Source organism: Tamandua tetradactyla, chromosome 5 (assembly GCF_023851605.1).
Source record: "Tamandua tetradactyla isolate mTamTet1 chromosome 5, mTamTet1.pri, whole genome shotgun sequence".
Lineage (NCBI taxonomy): Eukaryota > Metazoa > Chordata > Mammalia > Pilosa > Myrmecophagidae > Tamandua > Tamandua tetradactyla.
Genome location: NC_135331.1, coordinates 56,916,307 through 56,937,122, shown reverse-complemented (window position 1 = coordinate 56,937,122; position 20,816 = coordinate 56,916,307). Strand labels below are relative to the sequence as shown.

At 38.6% G+C, this 20,816-nt stretch overlaps 1 protein-coding gene and 1 pseudogene across 8 annotated transcripts in view; one reads left to right on the top strand and one right to left on the bottom strand.

The window, feature by feature from the left end:
- IFT80 (intraflagellar transport 80) overlaps positions 1–20,816 on the top strand; it is a 157,019-nt gene that overhangs the window by 69,717 nt on the left and 66,486 nt on the right. For 7 of the 8 annotated variants that reach the window (XM_077160923.1, XM_077160922.1, XM_077160920.1 and 4 more), the window contains one exon: positions 3,584–3,676. The exons of the other annotated variant lie outside the window; for it this stretch is intronic. In XM_077160923.1, the coding sequence (XP_077017038.1) occupies positions 3,584–3,676 (93 nt within the window). The remainder of the gene's footprint in view (positions 1–3,583; positions 3,677–20,816) is intronic. 8 annotated transcript variants of the gene reach the window in all.
- LOC143682168 (ubiquitin-conjugating enzyme E2 variant 1-like) lies at positions 4,010–8,784 on the bottom strand (annotated as a pseudogene).

Sequence of the window (20,816 nt, the reverse complement as noted above, 5' to 3'; positions counted from 1 at the left end):
AACATTACCCCAGCCTTTCAAGGTATTGCCACCTAGTTGGCACCCTAATTGAGTTTTCAAAAGGCCATTCCACCGTTCTATCAATTCAGCTGCTTCTGGATAATGGGGAACATGGTAAGACCAGAGAATTCCATGAGCATGTGCCCATTCCTGCACTTCATTTGCTGTAAAATGTGTTCCTTGATCAGAAGCAATGCTATGTGGAATACTGTGACGATGGATAAAGCATTCTGTAAGCCCACGGGTAGTAGTTTTGGCAGAAGCATTGCGTGCAAAGAAAGCAAACCCATCTCCAGAGTATGTGTCTATTCCAGTTAGAACAAATAGCTGCCCCTTCCATGAAGGAAGTGGTTCAATGTAATCAACCTGCCACCATGTAGCTGGCTGGTCACCTCGGGGTATGGTGCCAAATTGGGGGCTGAGTGTGGGTCTCTGCTGCTGGCAGATTGGGCACTCAGTAGTGGCTGTAGCCAAGTCACCCTTGGTGAGTGGAAGTCCATGTTGCTGAGCCCATGCATAACCTCCATCCCTGTCACCATGACCGCTTTGTTCATGAGCCCATCGGGCAATGACAGGAGTTGCTGGGGAAAGAGGCTGGCTGGTATCCACAGAACGGGTCATCTTATCCACTTGATTATTAAAACTTTCCTCTGCTGAAGTCACCCTCTGGTGCGCATTCACATGGGACACAAATATGTTCATGTTTTTAGCCCACTCAGAAAGGTCTATCCACATACTTCTTCGCCAGACCTCTTTGTCACCAATTTTCCAATTATGGTCTTTCCAAGTCCCTGACCATCCAGCCAAACCATTAGCAACATCCCACGAGTCAGTATATAAACGCATCTCTGGCCAGTTTTCCTTCCAAGCAGAATGAACATCCAGGTGCACAGTTTGAAGTTCTGCCACAAACTGGGAGATTTTCCCCTCACTTCTGTCCTTCAAGCATACCCCAGAAAGGGGTTGTCGTGCTGCAGCTGTCCACTTTCAGGTGGTACCTACATATTGTGCTGAAACATCTGTAAACCAGGCCCGAGTTTTCTCTTCCTCAGTCAATTCACTGTAAGGAACTCCCCAAGTGGCCATAACTCTGGTCTGGGAAAGAGAAGGTAATGTGGCAGGAGTGGAGACCGTGGGCATTTGGGCCATTTCTTCATGTAACCTACTTGTGCCTTCAGGACCCTCTCTGGCTCTATCTCGTTTATAGCATTTCCATTTTACAATAGAGTGCTGCTGCGCATGCCCAACTTTATGGCTTGGTGGGTCAGACAATACCCAGCTCATGATAGGCAACTCAGGTCTCATGGTAACTTGATGGCCCATGGTTAAGCAAGTGTTCAATCTGTACTAAGGCCCAGTAGCAGGCCAAAAGCTGTTTCTCAAAAGGAGAGTAGTTATCTGCAGCAGATGGTAAGGCTTTGCTCCAAAATCCTAAGGGTCTGCGTTGTGCTTCTCCTATAGGGGTCTGCCAAAGGCTCGGGACAACATCTCTATTTGCCGCTGATACTTCCAAGCCATTTGCTTCAGGGTCTTCATTTGCAGTTTCATTTGGTGAAACAGGATTAATCACTCTAGGGCTAATCCCTTAGGAAGAGGTTAGGTGGCCAACTCCTCAAGGCAGGTTGGAGGTGGGGCAGTTATGTCCTCAAGGCAAGCTATTACAGGATTATCTAGAGAAGATTTAGCATGACCTGGGGTTTCAACCTCACCCCCAACATCATTATCAATCCATATGTCACCATCCCATTTTTCTGGGTCCCACTCCTTTCCAAAAAATGCCCTCACTTTAATGGCAGACACCATGCAACACTGAGATTTCAGTTTACGTTATAAAGTTGCTACTCTAACAATGATATTCTAAGTCTGATTTTCAAAGATCTCAAGTCTACGGCTACAGGAAATAAGATTTTCCTTCAGGATACTCATAGAAACGTCTACATCTGTCAGATGGCACTTAAGCTTCTCATTTGAAGCCATAAATAAGTCCATCCCTTTCACACCTTAATGTAGCCAGTGTATCTAACAACAACCAGCCAACATCTCTATACCTCTTATTTCCACAAAACTCTGTAAAGGTGTCAAAAACATTATCCCCAAGAACCTGGCTTTGTACAAGTGAAGCATCAGGAGAATCAAATGGTGATATTTTGACTATCGCTTTTGCCAACTCACTGCATGGATTGGGAGTGTCATTCTGATAATGGGAATCAGAGTCCTTAGTGCCTTTGGGTCCAGTCAGAGTAGAAAACCATTTGTAAAAACCCATTTTTAAGATTTTGTTTCTTAAGAACCACTCCTGGTACCAAGATGTATTAGGGTTCTCTAGAGAAACAGAAGCAATAGGAAACACTCACAAATATAAAATTTATAAAAGTGTCTCATGTGACTGCAGGAATGCAGAGTCCAAAATCCACAGGGCAGGCTGTGAAGCTGACTATTCTGTTGGAGGGTCTGTACGAACTCCACTGGAGAGGCTCGCCAACCGAAGCAGGAAGAGCACCTTTCTCTTCTGAATTCTCCTTAAAAGGCTTTCAGTAATTAGATTAAGCATCACTCATTGCAGAAGACATTCCCCTTTGGCTGATTACAAATGAAATCAGCTGTGGATGTAGCTGACATGATCATGATTTAATTCTATGACGTGTCCTCATTGCAATAGACAAGCCAGCACTTGCTCAACTAGACAAGTAGTTACCACCACTTGGCTGAGTTGACACATGAACCTGACCATGACAGGTAGTGATGGTGCAGTAAGGGACTTCAGGAAGAGGAAGGGAAAAACAGCATCTCCCAATAAAAGGGTGGGGGAGATATGAGGAAAGCCCTGAAAGAATTCCTCACCAAAGGCCAATTTCAGAGAGGAGCAGAGGGGATTAAAATCTCTTCTTCAGCCAAAGGTGGTAGTGGGGAGTAGGGAAAGAATGATGGTTTGGAACAGAGTAGTCATTTAAGACAGAAAAAAGAAAGGGGGGGGGGGGTAAAAGCAGTAGCACAAACAGACATTTGCATATTGATGTTCATAGCAGCACTATTCACAATTGCCAAAAGATGGAAAAAATCCAAATGCCCATCAATAGACGAGTGGATAACAAAATGTGGTATATACATACAATGGATGTATGTATTATGCAGCAGTAAGATGAAATGATCTGAAGCATATGACAAGATGGATGAGCCTTAAGGACATAATGTTGAGTGAAATAAGCCAGACACAAAAGGATAGATACTTTATGACTCCACTTATAATAATGATGAAAGGTGATGGTAGAGTTATGCAGAGAAGGTACTGTTTAACAAATGAATATGATTGCTGAATCATTGAATTGATATTTCTTTTAGTCTCTGGTATATGAGAGCTGCTAGAAGTAAAAACTTAAAATTGTGGAATTGTAACCCATACCAATCTCTGATCTGTTCTACAACTAATTGTTGTGATATGCTTTGAAATGTATTGCTTTTTTGTATGTATGTTATTTTTCAAAAAAAAGAGAAAAGAAAGTGGGGGTTTGCAGATGAAGCACCCACACATACCCAGCAGTAGTCCCACAGGCTACAACCTGAAATCTTCATATTTTCTAATAAGGAGCCCCAATCTGGAGGGAAAGAAGGAAGGAGCAAGACAGGGGGAGGAGAAGAAGGAGAAAGCAGAGACCCTAGCCCAGTATTCAGCTGCAAGGTTTGTGTAATGTGTCTTTTCACAATTGAGTTAGATGTGCCCCACCGATTATGATGGAAACTAACAAATATACTTTCTAGATCCCAGGAGTTAAACTACATGTACAGTGGTTACACTTGACAGTGTGATTTGTTATAACACAACTTATATATTTCAAATGGACAAAAAGTTAGTATCATTTACTGTATGTTAAGATAAAATGCCTTTGAATGTGCACTTCCTTTCCTGTACTTTGAGGTCTACAAGATGTGTCTAGAAAATTTACTACTGTGGAAAATGAAGACTGCTTAGATTGAATGGGAGTAGGGGAGAGCCTGTGGTTTTTCTTTTTGATTAATTGCTATAACACTGTCCTTCAAGTGGCTGAGGGAGTTTCGTATTTTCTTTAGACATCATTAGACGTCAAAGCTCTTACAGGACAACTTTGATGCTATATGAATTCTGCCATTTCGACACTGATATGGCTCTTGGTTCCACCAATCCATTAGAACTGGTCACTCCGTTCATATTAATTTTTGTTATGATTCTTACCAAGGAGGGTGTTTCTAGATATTTAGGTCCACACTCTGTTTTAAGGCTATATGTTTGGTTTTCATAAATTGTTTTTGGGGGCCCAATTATCATCCCTGTCCATCTTGTGTCATGTCTTCATCATCTTCTAGAAACTAGCTAACTGTGCCATTTTCTACTCCTTTCTGGCCTTCTTTTTTTTTTTTTTAACTTTTGTTTATTAATTTAAAAAAAATTAACAAACAAAACATTTAAATATCATTCCATTCTACATATACAATCAGTAATTCTTAATATCATCACATAGTTGCATATTTATCATTTAGTACATTTGCATCAATTTAGAAAAAGAAATAAAAAGACAATAGAAAAAGAAATAAAATGATAATAGAGAAAAAAAAAAACTATACGTACCATACCCCTTACCCCTCGCTTTCATTTACCACTATTTCAAACTGAATTTATTTTAACATTTGTTCCCCCTATTATTTATTTTTATTCCATATGTTCTACTCTTCTATTGATATAGTAGCTAAAAGGAGCATCAGACATAAGGTTTTCACATTCACAGAGTCTCATTGTGAAAGCTATATCATTGTTCAATCATCATCAAGAAACATGGCTACTGGAACACAGCACTACATTTTCAGGCAATTCCCTCCAGCCTCTCCAATACATTTTGAACAACAAGGTGATATCTACTTAATGCGTAAGAATAACCTCCAGGATAACCTCTCGACTCTGTTTGGAATCTCTCAGCCATTGACACTTTGTCTCATTTTACTCTTCCCCTTTTTGGTTGAGAAGGTTCTCTCAATCCCTTGATGTTAATTCTCAGCTCATTCTAGGGTTTTTCTCAGTCCTTTGATGCTGAGTCTCAGCTCATTCCAGGATCTTTGTCCCACGTTGCCAGGAAGGTCCACACCCCTGGGAGTCATGTCCCACACAGAGAGGGGGAGGGTGGTGAGACTGCTCATTATATTGGCTGGAGAGAGAGGCCACATCTGAGCAACAAAAGAGGCTCTCTTGGGGGTGACTCTTAGGCCTAAATTTTACGTAGACTTGACCTATCCTTTGTGGGGTTAAGTTTCATATGAACAAACACCAAGACTGGGGGCTCAGCCTATAGCTTTGGTTGTCCACACTGCTTGTGAGAATATCAGGAATTCAACTTGGGGAAGTTGAATTTCTCCCCACTCTCACCATTCCCTGAAGGGGCTTGCAAATACTTTTCCGGTCACTGATCAAATCATTCTGGGATTCATCGCGGGATCACTCTGGACAAGCCAACAAAATCTCATGTGCTACCTGAGATTCCAAGTACTTATGACATTCAATCAAACTATCTACCTGAGTTATATTAGGAAATGCTCTAGTCAAAATCTAAATTTTGTAACAAACCTTTTTTGGTTTAGTCTCACACATAAGGTGACATTTTAAAGTATTAATTATCATCTATTTTCAGCACCCTGCATTAATGACATTCCTTTGTTCTTCCTCATGTCAAAACATTTTTAAAATTTGTACATTGTACATTTCACTATTATTATACACTCTAGGCATTCCTAGATTATACCATCTCGATCTTTAACATCTGTCTTTCTGATTTCATTTATGTCCCCATCCCTCCTCCCTCTATCATTCTCACATGCAGCTTCATTCACTGTTTTAACATAATTACATTACAGTTAAGTAGTATTGTGCTGTCCATTTCTGAGTTTATGTATCCAGTTCTGTTGCACAGTCTGTATCCCTTCAGCTCCAGTTACCCACTATCTTACCCTATTTCTATCTCCTGATGGTCTCTGTTACCAACGACATATTCCAAGTTTATTCACTAATGTTGGTTCATATCAGTGAGACCATACAGTATTTGTCCTTTAGTTTTTGGCTAGACTCACTCAGCATAATGTTCTCTAGGTCCATCCATGTTGTTACATACTTCATAAGTTTATTCTGTTTTAGAGCTGCATAATATTCCATCGTATGTCTATACCACAGTTTGTTTAGCCACTCTTCTGTTGATGGACATTTTGGCTGTTTCCATCTCCTTGAAATTGTAAATAATGCTGCTATAAACATTGGTGTGCAAATGTCCGTTTGTGTCTTTGCCCTTAAGTCCTCTGAGTAGATACCTAGCAATGGTATTGCTGGGTCGTATGGCAATTCTATATTCAGCTTTTTGAGGAACCGCCAAACTGCCTTCCACAGTGGTTGCACCATTTGACATTCCCACCGACAGTGGATAAGTGTGCCTCTTTCTCCACATCCTCTCCAGCACTTGTCATTTTCTGTTTTGTTGAAAATGGCCATTCTGGTGGGTGTGAGATGATATCTCATTGTGGTTTTGATTTGCATTTCTCTAATGGCCAGGGACATTGAGCATCTCTTCATGTGCCTTTTGGCCATTTGTATTTCCTCTTCTGAGAAGTGTCTGTTCAAGTCTTTTTCCCATTTTGTAATTGGATTGGCTATCTTTTTGTTGTTGAGTTGGACAATCTCTTTATAAATTCTGGATACTAGACCTTTATCTGATGTGTCGTTTCCAAATATTGTCTCCCATTGTGTAGGCTGTCTTTTTACTTTCTTGATGAAGTTCTTTGATGCACAAAAGTGTTTAATTTTGAGGAGCTCCCATTTCTTTCTTTCTTGCTTCAGTGCTCTTGCTTTAGGTGTATGGTCCATAAAACTGCTTCCAATTATAAGATTTGTAAGATATCTCCCTACCTTTTCCTCTAACTGTTTTGTGGTCTTAGACCTAATGTTTAGATCTTTGATCCATTTGGAGTTAACTTTTGTATAGGGTGTGAGATACGGGTCCTCTTTCATTCTTTTGCATATGGATATCCAGTTCTCTAGGCACCATTTATTGAAGAGACTGTTCTGTCCCAAATGTGTTGGCTTGACTGCCTTATCAAAGATCAAATGTCCATAGATGAGAGGGTCTATATCTGAGCACTCTATTCGATTCCATTGGTCAATATATCTATCTTTATGCCAGTACCATGCTGTTTTGACCACTGTGGCTTCATAATATGCCTTAAAGTCAGGCAGCGTGAGACTTTCTGGCCTTCTTCAAGTACTTCCAGCAGTCGGAAATTTTAAGGGACTTTTACTCCTCAGCCCATGTGGCTTCCATCTTGCATTGCTGTCACTTGAAAGCCCGTTTGTCTATTTTTGATTGTTCTCAGACATCTTCAGATAATTGTTTTTATATTTTGTCTGAAGTTTATAGGTGTTTTCTGTGAGAAAATTGGTCTGATAGCAGCTGCTCTGCCGTTACCACTCCTTATATATCAAAGTTTATTTTAAAAAGTTGATTTAATATTTTTAATCAGATCTATATATTTGAGAGATATGCTAACGACTGCAATGATTCTCAAAATTTAGGGGAGTGCTCAAGCCACCTTATTTGGAGATTAAATATTCAAGAAACTCTCCAGGAAAATAGCCAAATGACATGAATAATCAGTTCACACACGAAAGTGCAAATGGCCAATAACAGTATGAATATATGTTCAACTTAACTAACAACTATAAAAATAAAGAAATAATGTTATTATATGCTCAGTCAGAAGAAAATCAGCTCCCTTATGTACACATTATTGGTGGGGAATATGAATTGTTTCAATCTTTTTGAAGTGTAGTTTGATACTACATATCCCTTGACCAAGTAATCCCACTTCTAGGAATTTATTCTAAGAAGATCCTTGTACAAATACAAAAGATATATGTGTATATATATATATATATATATATATATATATAAAACAATTATCATATTTTTTATAATAGTGAAAATTGGAAATGAATTGCCTGTGAATAGGAAGGTAATTAGATTATTACTCAATATGCCTAGAACAGGTACCCTCAGCCCATTAAAAATGGTGAGGAAGGATTACTTTTAGTAACCTAAAAAGATGCCCATGATATTTAGTATTTACCCACTATATTCATGGTATTGTATCCATGCCAAGATACCCATGACATTTAGTTACAAAAATAAACTGCAAGTTTTAATTATATATTCTGTGATCCCTTATGTAAAATTGTATACCCATATCTTTAACTGCTTGGCTAGAGCAATACCTAATGTTACTAGATAGTGTATTTGGATGATTTTCTCTTTTTTAGTTATACGATTTTGTATTCTGTGAGCCTTTATATGATTGTGTATAAATTGTACAGACGCAATACAGGTCTTTTAAAAGTTCTTCAATAAAAATGAGCAAGGATAAAAGAAATCCAAGTGCCCCAGAACCCAAAATTAGTTGGGTTCAGTCTCTTCAAGAATAGTTATATGCAAATAAAAATCACGGTACAATGCCATTTCCCACCCATCAGACTGTTGTGAGAAAATGGTCCTCTTCATGCAGTGTTGATAGGAGCTTTAATAAATTAGTACAACTCTTCTCAAGTACAATTGGAAAAATCTATCAAGAGCCTTAACCTTTTGACCCAGCTATTATCTTTAAGAAAGTATAAAAATGCATTGCATATTTGTTGAGCCAAGGTTTTGGGATACCACCAGGAAGAAGGCCCACCACATGAGAGTCAGCAAAGATAACCTGGCCACCAAAAGTAAGAGTCCAAACCATTCTTGCCCACTCCTAGGTATTGTGGTATCGCAGTCACACAGGAAGACATATCACACAAACAATAGTTGGAACGATACTTTACTTACGTGGAGAGGAGATAGAGCTTCAGAGGTAGGCATCAGTCCCTCATGGCCAGAGAATCTTAGATAGCTTTAGGAGGGTGATGGACTGCATACATGCTTCTCATGTTACTGTAGGGAAGACCCTGTTCCCTCCCCACCAAGAACAGATATACTAGTATGATTACCCAGGTGTCATCTGATGCACATGCTTCAGCACTACAAAGACATTCACTGTGTACTGGAATAGGGAACTTCACCCTGTGAACAAGAAGAACTGGATAGAGCATGAGCTTAATGCCCAGCCTCCAAATAAGGGAAAGTTGTAGGCCCAGGGCTCTGATTAGGGCAGGCCTGGAGAGAGGCAGCATCATGCGATGACTGCTTCCCCAATGATATTCATTTGTTCCTTTATTTTCACATTCATTAATTCTTTCACAAATATTTATTGAGAGCCTGTGTCAGGCAGTGTCCTAAATATTAGAGAAAAACAGCAGTAAACAAAATAAATTCCCTGCTCTTGAGCATTTTTATTCCCACAGATAAATGACTATAAGCAAACAAATAAATGAAATGAATATTTTAAAAAATATTTTTATTGACAAAACAGCATGTAAACACAAACATTCTTAACATATGAACATTCCATATTTGGTGTACAATCAATGGCTCACAATATCATCACATAATGTATGTTCATCACTGTGATCATTTCTTAGAACATTTGCATCACTTCGGAAAAAGAAATAAAAAGAAAAAACTCATACGTACTATATACCCTTTACCCCTCCCTCTCATTGACCACTAGTATTTCCATCTACCCAATATATTTTAACCTTTGTCCTCCTATTTTTTTATACCTTTTACCACCCCCTTTCATTGATTACTAGTATTTCAATCTACTCCCTCTATTATTTGTTTATTTTTTTATCCATATTTTTTACTCATCTGTCCATACCACAGATAAAAGGAGCATCAGACACAAGGTGTTCACTATCACAGTTACACTGCAGAAGCTTTATCATTATACAATCATCTTCAAGAAGCATGGCTACTGGAACACAGCTCTACAGTTTCAGGCACTTCCCTCTAGCCACCCTAATATACTTTAAACTAAAAATGGGATATCTATATAATGCGTAAGAATAACCTCCAGGATAACCTCTCAACTCTGTTTGAAATCTCTCAACCAGTAACAGTTTATTTTTTTCTCATTTCTCTCTTCCCCTTTTGGTCGAGAAGGTTTTCTCAATCCCATGATGCTGAATCTCAGCTCATTCTAGGATTTCTGTCCCACGCTGCAGGGAGGTTTACACCCCTGGGAGTCATGTCCCGCATAGAGAGGGGGAGGGCAGTGAGTTTGCTTGCCATGTTGGCTGAGAGAGAGAGAGGTCACATCTGAGCAACAACAACAACAAAAATGACTCTTAGGCTAATTTAAGTAGGCTTAGTCTGTCCTTTGTGGGGAAAAGTTTGATAGGAACAAACCACAGGACTGAGGGCTCGCCTTACTGATTTAGTTGTCCCCACTGCTTACGAGAATATCAGAAATTCTCCAAATGGGGAAATTGAATTTTCCCCCTTTCTCCCCATTCCCCCAAGGGGACTTTGCAATTACTTCTTTAGTCACTGTTCAAACCACTCTGGGATTTATCAGGGCATCATACTAACCTGGACAAATGTGCAAAATCTCATGCTAATTCAAGGTCCCATGATTTATATGGTGTTCGATTAAACTGTCCATGTAAGTTAAATTAGGGAGTGCTCTGGTCAAAATATAAATTTGGTACCAAATGAACATTTCTTGCTTTAGTCTCACACATAAGTTGAAGTTTTAAAATATGAATGACCATCCATTTTCAGCACCCTGCAATATTGGCATTCCTTTGTTCTTCCGCATACAAAAACATTTTTTAATTTGTACATTTAGTCACTATCATTGTATACTCTAGGCATTCCTAGATTGTACCATCTCAGTCTTTATCATCTATCTGTCCTTCCCTCCTCCCTCTGTTATTCTCACATTCAGCTTCATTCAGTGTACTTACATTATTGTGCTACAATCAGGTAGTATTACACTATCCATTTCTGAATTTTTACAGTCAGTCCTGTTGCAAAATCTGTATCCCTTCAGCTCCAATTACCCAATCTCTACCCTATTTCTATCTCCTGATCTCTGCTGTTAACTGGAATTCTCCAAGGTCATTCATTATGTTAGTTCATATCAGTGAAACCATACAGTATTTGTCTTTTTGTTTCTCAGTCAGTGTAATGTCCTCAAGGTCCATCCACATTGTTACATGCTTCATGAATTTATTCTGAAGCTGTGTAATATTCCATCGATATATATACCACAGCTTGTTTGGCCAGTCATCTGTTCATGGGCATTTGGGCTGTTTCCATCTCTTGGCAATTTTGTAAATAATGCTGCTATAAATATTGGTGTGCAAATGTCCATTTGTATCCTTGCCCTCATGTCCTCTGAATAGATACCTAGCAATGGCATTGCTGGAACGTATGGCAATTCTATACTTAGAATTGTATGAAATGGTACAACTGCTATGGAAGCACCCTGAGGAACCATCAAACTGGTAAATGGTACAACCTTCCATAACGGTTGTACCATTTTACATTCCTTCCAACAGTGGATGTGTGCCTCTTTCTCCACATCCTCTCCAGCACTTGTCGTTGAAAAGAATATTTAAATGTTAAGCTATAATAAGTGCTGTAAAAAATAATGCTGGGCAACATAGATGACATTATTTTAGGCTAGGTGGTTAGGGATTATCAGACACAAACCAAATTACTTTACTAAGTAATAAGTAAAATAAATTATGGTACACACGAGATACCTGTGGAATAAAGATTAAGAACCATAGATACCATAATTTTTTTTGTAGTATTTATAGTAATTTTTATTTTTAACTTTGACTTTTAAGAAACTCATGATTCAAATATGTAAGGTTCAAGCTTTCAAGGATAATACAGTAAATATAAAATATGCAGAATATATTTAAACTGAAATGCAAGGGAAAAGATCTGTATATATAACTTAGTTTTCACCTAATTTTTAATTAGCTGACATTGCTTTTGTTTATCAACAGGTGGTGCTATTGCTCATGTAAGATAACTTGTATGTTTCTCATTTTCTGTCTTTGAATTTTTTTAATTAGTCATTATACTAAAAATATGTCCCTCCATTCATTCATCTGTTCAGTTACATTAACTCTGTGATTCATCATCTGCAGTAAATGGACTTACTGCTATATGTAACTTTTTGTTGTTCATGACATACAATTTATTTTAAGACAGTCCTGCAATTTGCTAATTTCTGGTAAATGAAAGAGAATATTGATTTTTTTTAAATTTGTTAGTGCAACTTAAAAGAATTTTAAGAAATTCTGCCCCTATTTTCTACTCCATTAAACCTAATTTGTGAATACACAATTTTATGTATTGAAGTTAATATATCTGGTTAAATATAAATCCTTACTGAGGTTGGTATATGAGGGAAATTCTGATGACAATTTTTACAGTCATTCTGTTTTTTTACATTAAATATTTATTTCCTGTTTGAAAATAATCTACACGCCAAAACAATTTGACAGACTCCAAAAAAAAGGAAAAGTTGGTCTCTTCCCACAAATGGGATGTAACATCTCTAATAAGTTGAACATATTTTAGAAGCATTTTCAAGTGTTCTCTGTATTATGCTATTTAGTATGACCAAATGGAAGTATTGCTTTTTTCCTCTCTTAAATGTAATGGCATATTTATAGAGCTTTGTAGTCATGACTACTGGTGAGTTTATAGTTGAAGATATTTGACCCTTTAGGTTGCTCATGTGCAAAATAAATAGGGCAGATTAATTGATCACGTCACTGTTTTCAGCTCCACAATTCTATGATCCCTTATCCATAGGGACTGGGCATCCAGCTTGCTTCCTGTCATGAGTAGAATTTTATGAACATCTTTGATTAGTTGTTCCAATGTCTGTGTCTCCTCTGGGGTTTTAATTTGGTCATTAGGCTGAACTATATCTATCTGCAGTGTTATATGCTTAGTGATCTTTTGCTGTCTTTGTGACTGTAAATATCTTGATTGATTTTTTTCACTAGCCTAAGGCCTTGTGTCTGTGGGATGCTTGTCCAGTAGGGAGCAGGGTATGAGATGGGCACTCAGTGCAGTGATTTGTTTCAGGGCAGGTATAGGCGCAGGTTGGTGATGTTCCTCTGATGCTGGTGAACGTTGGCGCCCAGCGGCTAGGGAGGATGTAGCTGTGCGGGTGTACTGGTCTGGGGGATGTAACCCTGGTGTGCACTAGTCTATGGCATGGGGCTCTTTGTGCACGTGTGTAGAGCTGTGGCAGCAGGTCAGCATTATGCCTTTGTGGACTGGGGGCAGATATGACCTGGCTGTGCAGGTCAGCACTTTCTCAGAACTGGGATGTGTGACTGAGGACCATGCGTATGCGTGGTTCCAGGACTGTCATAAAGTGCTGTTCCCAGAGCTGAATGATGTGATTGGGGGCCTGTGCGCATGCACAGGCCTAGCTGTGCCATAAACTGATGCACAGAGCTCAGGGGGCAGGGTGAGGCTATGTGACACTATGTGCAGGGGTGCAGGGTAGCCTGGGTATGGAGCTTAGTGCTTGCAGCCCTTATGCGCTGGCAACAGCCTTCAGGGAACAGGGAGGGGGAGGTAGTGCTTGGGAGGTGTGTAGGAGAGGTGGGTTGGACTGCACTTGGGGTGGGGATCTCAAACAGGTATGTGTGCTGGGGGCTGGTGGGGTGGAGGTGACTGGAGCATGGGGAATGGAAATGGATGTTGGGGTTCGGGTGCGTGAAGTGAGTCGCCATTCATGGGGCTGCGCTGGTGAGGGTAGCACACCCAAGGAACTTGGCCTGGCTTACTTCCTACTCCCTGGCTCCCATCTGTGCACTCCCGTGGGCTCTGTGTCTCCATGCCAGGCTCCAGCTTTCTTCCTCTCAGTTCCTTGGCCTCTGCAACTGGAATGCCCTATGAGGTGCAGAAGGCTCTCCTAGATCAGCCACACTCCCAAATTAACACCTCAGTTGCCTTCCTGAGACTTCTCTAACTTTTCTGTAGGGCAGGGCTAATCTCAAGCTGCTCTATTCAGCCATCTTCCTGAAAATTCTGTTTTTTAATATAAGGTTTTTATATAGGAAGAGGCAACCCTGTGGCATACCAGAAGTGGGGGAAACTCAAACAGTGCTGGGAAGCATGGTGATCCTTTAACTTCAAACTTTACTTCTTTCAGAATCCAGGACGTGGTTGTAACTAAGCCTCCAGAACCAGAACTGGAGTGCTAGGAGAATGCAGAGAATGAACACAGAAAATTTTGCCTTTCCTTCTCTCTGCATATCAAAAGTGGCCATTCTCAATAGTTTTCAAGTATGCATTTCCTTTATCCCAGAGAGCAGACAGACTGAGACAGGAATCTGAGTCCCTCTTTTAAATATCCCCAGGGAAGGAGTCACTGGTCCCACTTATTTTAAGTACTAACCAAATATGGTTAGGAAGGTTGAGGGTATGTTGTATAAACATGTATAACGCAGTAACCACATGAATTACTGGTGAGGGCCAAGACTTAGAAAATGAAGGGGGTAGAGGGAGGCAGCCAACCTAGTTGATGGACATTTGTGTTTCAAAGTCATTTTAACCTATTTTGCCAAATGTTTTGTTTAATCCTTTGAGAGATTTTCCTTTCAATTGAATAAATATCTGAATTTATAATGGAAGGCAATGAGAAAATTAGAACTGAGTTTTCTAACTTACTGTAAAACCAACTTTGCTGGAAGCTATAAGGATATAAAATAAATGTTACTGGGAGCTTTTACATAGTTTTAAAGTAAGAGAACTTTGCTTCCTTTAAAATATGAAACCCTTTTGGCCAGAATTGAGAAACTCAGCAAGAGATACAAAATTGGATTTTTATTACAGAATTTACTTTTAATCTTTTACTAGATAGTAGGCATCCAGATCTTTGTACAAAGATGTTATTTTGGTTTTTAATGATTTATACTAGGATGGCATTTTGATTAGTTCATTCCTAGAATTCATGCATTTAGTCAGTTTGGTTGATATTGTTGAGGAGGCTAATTTTAAAATTTCTAAATCTCTATGGCTTTTAATTTGTTCCTTGAATATTTTTACTTTAAAAGTAGAGCTTGGTTAAAATCATAGTTAAGCTCTGGGAAGGGAAGCTTGCCTAATGGCGTAGGCACATACATTAATTCATTTGTCCATTCAACAGATATTTATGTTGGCTAAGTTCTGTGTGGTACTCTGGCTACTCAAGAATTATGTCCATCCCTGTCCTCTAGAAGTAGTTCACTTTCTGTTGAGAGTATTGATATAGAAGCAGATAATTGCATAACATGGTAAAGATTGTAATTATCATAGGAGAACAAGAGGTATAGAGTAATGATAAATTCTCAGATATCTCTGCATTTATTTTTGATGAGATTAAAATTGGCTAAGTAAACTTTCTGTGGTTGAGTAATTTAAAAATATTAACTCTGCCCCCCAAATCTCTCTCTTTTTTTAAAAATTGAGAATTACAAATTTGAATTCCCTCTTTCTGATGTTCGTACCTAAAAATCTAAATAAAATAAAAACCTCTGTCTCTAGAAGCACAGTGCTTTAACTTCTGTTTGACAAATGTTTTGTATATGTGCATATGCTAAAACTATGTACAAGCTCCCAGTAACATTTGCACATGGGCCAAATCATCAGTGACTCCTTGTACACAGAATGTGTCATAGTTTTGCTGTCTTTCTTTTGGGGGAGAAATGGTATAATTTCCTCTACTGAAATAGCTCTCATGTTTTTTCTCATAAGCCCAGCATTCTCATGTTCGGATTAGTTATTGTGAGGGAACCATAACAGGGTGGACAGTATTAGAGCTGTCTGGGTCTAGTGTACTCTTGGAACTGACAAATTTAAAGCTCCCTTTCAGGACAAAACCCTGAACTGAAAAGAATCTACTGGAAAAGGTCCAGATTGAGGAGAACAGAGCCAACTGAACAAAGAAAAGAGAAGATGCAGATAAAATTGGAGAAAGGAAGCAGAGGATACAGCTCTCAAAAAAATGGAGCAATCAGAAGAAGACAGCAGGAAAGAGAGCTTAGAGATATTTTTGTGAAACATCCCTCCTACCTCAAAGTACAGTAAAACCCATTTCACTTAAAAATGAGCAGCAGGGGGGTGCAAGGGTAGTTCAGTGGTAGAATTCTTGCCTGTCATGCAGAAGACCCAGGTTCGATTCCCGGTCCATACACTTCCCAAACAAACAAACAAACAAACAAAAACAAACAAACAAAAATTCAACAAATGGTGCTGCAATAACTGGATACTCACTTGAAAAAAAGAATGAAAGTGTATTTCTTTTGTAAATTTAACTTTGAAACCATGTAAATATTTACACAGCAAGGCAGAATAATCCAAAAACAAGGTGAAGGAAAGATATAACAAAGATTACAGCAGAAATAAATGGAATGGAGAATAAAAAAATGAGGGAATCAATAAAACCAAAAGTTGGTACTTTGAGGAGATGAATAAAATCGACAAACCCTTAGCTAGACTGACAAGGTCAAGAAGAGAGAAGATGCAAATAAATAAATTCAGAAATGGAGGGGGGATCATTACCACTGACCCCAAAGAAATAAAAAAGATCATAAGAAGATACATAAGAGGATACTATGAACAACTGTATTCCAGCAAACCAGGAAACTTAGATGAAATTGACAACTTCCTAGAAACACATGAACAACCTCTATTGATTTGAGAAGACCTAGAAGGCTTCAACAAACCAATCACAAGTAAAGAGATTGAATTGGTCATCAAAAACCTCCCAAAAAAGAAAAGCCCAGGACTAGATGGCTTCACAGCCAAATTTTATCAAGCATTTCAAGAAGAAGTAACACCATCTTGCTCAATCTCTTCCAAAAATATGATGAAGAGAAAACGATACCTAACGCATCCTATGAAGCCAGCATCACCCTAATAACTGAAGCCAGATAAAAATACTAAAAGAAAAGAAAATTATAGACCAATCCCTGTAATGAATATAGATGTAAAATTCCTCAACAATATACTTGCAAATACAACCCAACAGTACATTAAAATAATTATAGTCCATGACCAAGTGAGTTTTATTCCAGGTATACAAGGGTAATTCAACACAAGAAAATAAATTGATGTAATACACTACATTAGCAAAATGAAAGGGAAAAACCATATGATCATATCGATTGATGCAGAAAAGGCATTTGACAAAATCCGGCATTCTTTCTATTAAAAAAAAAACACTTCAAAAGATAGGAGTGGAAGAAAACTTCCTCAACATGATGAAGGGCATATGTGAAAAAGACCACAGCTAACATCATACTAGTGAAAGATTGAAAGCTTTCTCTCTAAGATCAGGAACAAGAAAAGGATGTCCACTGTCACCACTGTTATTCAACATTGTGCTAAAAGTTCTAGCCAGAGCAGTTAGGCAAGAAAAAAGAAATAAAAGGCAACCAAACTGGAAAGGAAGAAGTAAAACTTTCACTGTTTGCAGACTACATGATCCTACATTGAAGTTCTGAGAAAACTGCAACAAAGCTATTTGCGCTAATAAATGAGTTCAGCAAAGTGACAAGACACAAGATCAACAAGCAAAAATTAGTGGTGTTTCTATACACTAGTAATGAGCTTATAAATGAAGTAATCAAGAAAAAAATTCCATTCACAATAGCAACTAAAAGAGTCAAATATCTTGGAATAAACTTAAACAAGACATAAAGGACTTGTTTACCGAAAACTATAAGACATTGCTAAAAGAAATTAATGGAAAGATGTTCTGTGTTCATGGATCAGGATAAATGTTGCAAAGGTGTCAGTTCTACCCAAATTGATCTGCGGATTCAATGCAATACCAATCAAAATTCCAACAGTGTATGTTGCAGAAATGGAAAAGCTAATTACCAAACTAATTTAAGGATAAGGGGCCCCAAATAGCCAAAAACATTCTGAGAAAGAAGAATGAAGTGGGAGGACTCACACTTTTTGACTTCAAAGCATATTATAAATCCACAGTTATCAAAACAATGAAATCAAATTGAGAGCTCAGAAATTGGCACAACTATGGCCAAATTGATTTTTTTTTTTTTGGTATGCTGTATGGTGGAAGTCACATTTCATTCTTTTTCCATGTGACTATTCTGTTAGTGCAACACCATTTGTTGATTTTTTTTTGGCGGGGGAGATGCATGGGCCAGGTATTGAACCCAGGTCTCCTGCATGGCAGGCGAGAATTCTACCACTAAACTACCCTTACACGCCCCACCCCCAACTGATTTTTTTTTTTTTTATAAGTTTGCCAAGTCCACTTAAGGGGACAGAATAATCGCTTCACAAATGGTGCTGGGAGAACTGAATACCCAAATTCAATAAAATGAAAGAGGTTAGCTCTCACCCAATACAAAAATTAACTCAAAAATGAATGAAAGAACTAAATATAAAATAGAGAAGAATAGATGAATCTGTATAAACAGAGAGTAGATTGGTAGTTGCCAGCAGCTAGAGGGAAGAGAGAATAGGAATGACTGCTAATAGGTCCATGTATCTTTTTTTTTTTAACATGGGCAGGCACCTGGGAATTGAACCCGGGTCTCCGGCATGGCAGGTGAGAATTCTGCCACTGAGCCGCCATCTCACCACCCCATGTATCCTTTGTGATTTGATGAAAGTGTTCTAAAATACATAGTGGTGATAGTTACACTTTGTATACTAAAAACCACTGCATTCCACACTTTAAAATGATGAATTTTATATTATATGTTAGTTATATCTCAAGAAAGCTGTTATTTAAAAAATACAAAATATCCCTAAGGGCAAATAGAATGCAAAAATAATTTAACACCTCTAAAATTTTGTTAGTGGTGCTAGTCTTGTTATTCTTAATGATTATATTGGTGCTTTTGTGAACTAGGATTTTTGGCTGTGTGCAAAGAGATGCTAAATTAAGATTAGTGAGGTTAAATAAAAATACTGTGGTGTCCTGGATTTGAGTTGGATGTATCAGTATGAATTCATGGCAGGAAATATCTTGAAAAAATTATCCTAGTTTTGTTCACTGAAAATAACAGGCCTAGAAAAGTAATGTCCAACTTGTAATATTGAGCATCCCGTGTACTTGGTGGTGGTTTCTAAATACTATTTCCTGCATTTTCATGAGATGAATCAGGACTTACTAGAGAAATGAATGATTCCAGTCATGGGTCAGGTTATACATAAGGTGAATGTAGAATATTTTGTCGTGCCATTTAGCAAAATAAATGATTGAAGACTAGCAGGTTGTGTCAATAAGACTAAAAAACTAATTTGAAGGGGACCAACTAACTGAAATTGGGCCAATTTGAGCATCAAATTTATTGAAACATGTTGATTATGTTAAAATTACCAAGTTCATGATACTAAACAACAATAAAATTTATTGGGTAATGTTGTTGAGCAACAGGCATGTTTGGTTGCCAACCCCTAGTCCCGTGTGCTTGAAGCCATTTGAAAATATGACCTTTTAAGATGTAATTAGTTAACGTGCACTCAAACTGGATGAGGGTGGGCTTTAATCCAATATGGCTGAAGTCTTTATAAGCAAAGGAAATTGAAGTCAGAAAGACGAAGCCACAGGAGGCACAAGAGGCTGGATGTCTACCAAGCTCAGAAGAGAAAGTAAAAGATGCTGCCATGTGCATTGCCATTTGATGGATAAGACAAGGAAGATTGCTGGTCAGACAGAAGATACTGACCTTGGGAGGAAGCAAAGCTTTCTAGCCTCTGAAACCATGAGCCAATAAATTCCTGTTGTGAGGCCAACCCATTGCATGGTATTTGTTTTAGCAGCCAGGAAATTAAAACAGTTTTTGGTACCAGAAAGTTGGGATGCTGCTATTACAAATACATAAAATATTGAAATGACTTTGGAATTAGGTAATGGGTAGAGGGCTACAAGAGTTGTGAGTCGTTTGATAGAAAAAGTCTAGATTGCTTTGATGAGGCCTTAGAAGGAAAAGATGAATATGTGTGTTAAATCTTTGTTCTAAAGAGATCTTGGGCCAAGAGAGCAAGCCCACCCATTTGTATGGAAAATCAGGTCCTCACCTGATCTCGAAGGGAACAGACCATACGCCCTGGTGCTTGGCTTGCTTCCCATTGCTCAGGGAAAGTGCTGCTACCCCAAAGCGCAGAGAGAGTGTATTCTGTGCCCTGGCATTCACAGGGAGCCTGCCTGCCATTCTAATGCTCAGAGAATGAGGGCTTACACCCCAGTGTTTTGGGAGAGCATGACTGCTGTGCAAACACTTGGAAGGGGTGGGACTGCCACTGCATCTGGTCCAGAGAGCAAAGCATCAAATCACAGACAGCTTTCAGATCTTGAAATCTATTAATAGAGTTTGCCTGCTGAATTTTGGGCTTGTGTGGGACCCATGATCTCTGTTTTCCTTCCAAATTCTCCCTTCTTGTGAGTGTTTATCCTATACCTGTCTTACTATTGTATATTGGAAGCAAATATACAACTGGTTTTGCAAGTCCACCAGTAGGAGAGGAATTTTGTCCAGGATGGACCACACTCATAACTGATTTTGATGAGACTTTGTACTCAGCATTGTTTCTGATGTGACTTAAGGTTTTGGGGATGTGGCAATGGAATGAATGTATTTTTCATGGGGAACATGTCATTTTGGGGTCCAGAGGGTAGACTGTTGGGGATTGATTCATGTCCCCCACAGAAAACATGCAGAGGCCATAACTCTCTTTACACCCATTTGTAAATAAGATCTTTGAAGATGTTATTAGTTATTAGTTAAGATGTGACCAAACTGAATGAAGGTGGGCTTTAATCCAATATGCTGAGGTCCTTATGGGCAAAGAAAATTGGGCATGAAAAGAGTAAGCCATGGG